The 2,925-nt window shown below is 38.5% G+C and overlaps 1 protein-coding gene across 1 annotated transcript; it reads right to left on the reverse strand.

Annotated features, from left to right (window-relative positions):
* Window positions 1-905: 905 nt before the first annotated feature.
* apoa2 (apolipoprotein A-II) lies at window positions 906-2,518 on the reverse strand. Its single transcript, XM_079228205.1, has 4 exons — window positions 2,479-2,518; window positions 2,210-2,254; window positions 1,517-1,748; window positions 906-1,337 (listed from the first exon to the last, which is right to left on the reverse strand). Exons 2-4 carry the CDS (start codon window positions 2,250-2,252, stop codon window positions 1,181-1,183), a joined length of 432 nt encoding a protein of 143 aa, XP_079084331.1. The 5' UTR covers window positions 2,253-2,254; window positions 2,479-2,518; the 3' UTR covers window positions 906-1,180.
* Between the last annotated feature and the right edge of the window lie 407 nt (window positions 2,519-2,925).

Raw genomic sequence — 2,925 nt, forward strand, 5'->3', positions numbered from 1 at the left:
CATATTGATCGAGTCTTAAGTAAACAGGATCCAGCCTCTAATGTCATGTTGCTTGTGACCCGAAGACTTAGATCAGTTTGAGCAGAGTGGAATTCAAACTGTCAGACAGCTTGAGCTTTTCATGAAATCCAGCTGATTCAGTGCTGTGATGACTTGGCTCAGCTAGAGATGACATTAAACTGCATATTTGAGCTGTCGGTGCTTCCAGTGACAAAGACACAGATGGACACATCAGTTGTGTTGTGTCACGTCTAGAACTCTGTAATTACACAGTTGGGATGTTTTTTTGTTGTATTTAATCAAAATGCTTAGAAAGTTCTAATCACCAGAATGTCTGAAATGAGGTGGAAATTAAGAATAGCACATCCTGCTGCTCTCACACTGCATGCCATCGTTCAAAATGACATCAGGCCAACTGGTAATGTCTATTAACACTAAATAAAATAAATGCTTCATTGAGTTGTGATTCATTGCTCACTGTAACAAAAGTGTCTTCAACACCTTCATATCAATAATAAGCATAAGAATAAACAGGTTGATGGCATTAACCATTTAACTTACTGTACCCAAACTGATATTAAGACAAGCTCTTGTGAGACATTTTGAAAAATATACTTTTGAAAAATATAAGACAACGTGATTTTTCTATGTTTACTAGTGTAACGCATTCATTAGGAATTACAATTACAATTGTATCAGAATTGCAGCTGATCTTAAAAAACAGCCTCATAATGTTTGATTGGAAAATATTCATGTATATGATAACACATTAAGATGTGTTTTCTTTTTTTAAATAACTTAATTAAAATGGAATGGCGAATATCGAGCTATGATGAACTCATTGATTGACTTATCCCACAAAATAAAGCTTTATGACAGAAGAAGCACATATCATATAGTTTCCGTTCATTTTAATGAACACACTCACACATATACAAACACAACCACACAGAGACTTTGGTTAGTGTATCAAACACATAATACTGTACATGCACAATTTGCAATGGTGGTGTTCGACTTGCTTTTAACTTGCATGATTTGGCAAAAGATATTATTTGAAAAGAGGCAAAGGATTGTATTTGCATTGTGCATCACTTTTCTCAGCCTAAACTGGTGTAGTTTCTATGATCTATGATCTATTACAGGCTACTGACAGGCGCTTTGCTCAAGTTGGTCTTCTTTACTCGGCGGGCATGAATTTGTCCAGGTAGACCTTGATGTGGTCGATGGTTTCGCTCAGGGTGGTGCCGACGTGGGGGCGCACGTAGTGTCCGTACAGACCCAGCACTGCGGTACGAGCCTTGTCCACCAAGGGACCTGCTTCCTGGCCCAGGCCACTGCACAAATCAGGGAAGACAGATTATTTTAAGAAATCTCCATAATAAAAAGATGAATCCACTCCCCAGAAAAAACTTGCATTTCATGTGTAAGTGTATTCTAAGTAGAAATTGGGTTTTTACAGGACATTTGTAATACAGGAGATTCACAGCAAGGTTAGTTCTCAGTGAACACTCACGTTGCAACCTTGACGAGGGCTTGGAACTCGGGCTTGGTCTGCACTCCCTCAACGTAGCCTTTGGCAGCCTGTCCACGCTCGCTGTCTCCAGCTGTCTCTACCATCGGGGCAGCGGCGGCCTGCAGCTTGCCGAAAGCATTCAGCAGCCTCTTGTAGAACACAGATTTCATGGAATCATACTTTTCAACAAGATCCGCTGATGGTGTGGGAACCTGACACAGGCTCATGGAGACTGGAATGAAATCAGAACGATAAGATTGTTATGATTGTGTTGTAAAAAAAATAAAATAAAAAAAATAGATGGGCATCAGTCGAAAGACCATCAAGAAGGGTTCATTTGAAAAAGCTATCGATGTGAATTATTGCCTTAGGAAAACAATCAAAGAACCCAATAAAAGCTACTTTGCATATCTTCATAATACTCTTGGTAACTGCATGCAATTTGTATTTGATTTCTTTGACCTGTGTTTAATGTGTTATTAAAAAATCCTTATCTTGCATGCCAACCACATAAATTAGTGTAGGAGCCAGCCATGCAACAGTTTCAATTAACTTATTGCTACAAATGCATCAATCAAAAGCTTCAAATGGTTATGTGTTTTGTATAATTTCTATTTTTCACGTATGAAGCTTTAGTTGAAAATCAAATCCATAAACTGCAATTGTTCAGATTGTATTAGTATGTTGCCTTACCCTGCAGAGCGAGGATCAGTGCCACGATGTATTTTGCATTCATGTCTGCAACAAAAGAAAAGAAGAAGAAAACTTTAATGTAAATTCTCTGTTTGGTGATTCAATATTCTTCTCCACATCTGACATTTAAAACTATACGTAAACGATAAACACAAAAATGAAACTGCAAACACTGAAAAGCAAAAAACAAAAAAATATTTGTGAAATGTATTCAAAAGTAGCTTCAAAAAAGAAGCTGCAAATGCTGCTGCAGTAAGAAGAGGGATTACCTGCGGTTGTGTTGGATGTACGGATCCAAGAAGTGACAGTCTGCTCTGAAAGTGAGTCGTCTGTAACTGGGAGCTCACATCTGGACTGGATGATATAGGGGGGGACTGCAAACAAACGTCATCTGATGAGCATACACACACCTACACACACACGCGTGCACATGCACATGCACACTCGCATACATGACTGTTCACCTAAACAAAGTCCAGTGAACATGATATTCACTTTAAATATTGTATGTTGAAATAGGACTTATGCAACTTTTCTCAAATGAAAGTTTATCTGTATTCATATGTCGATGCACTTGGAGCCCTACTGATAATACTGCATTTGGGTGTGTGTTTGCAAAACGTCCTATAGTGCATGCATGTCAAAATCACTACGTCTGACATGGCAAAACAATGTTGAAAGCCGCTCATGTGTCGTAACCTGCTGCAGCAAAATAT

This window comes from Taurulus bubalis, assembly GCF_910589615.1.
Source record: "Taurulus bubalis genome assembly, chromosome: 12".
Lineage (NCBI taxonomy): Eukaryota > Metazoa > Chordata > Actinopteri > Perciformes > Cottidae > Taurulus > Taurulus bubalis.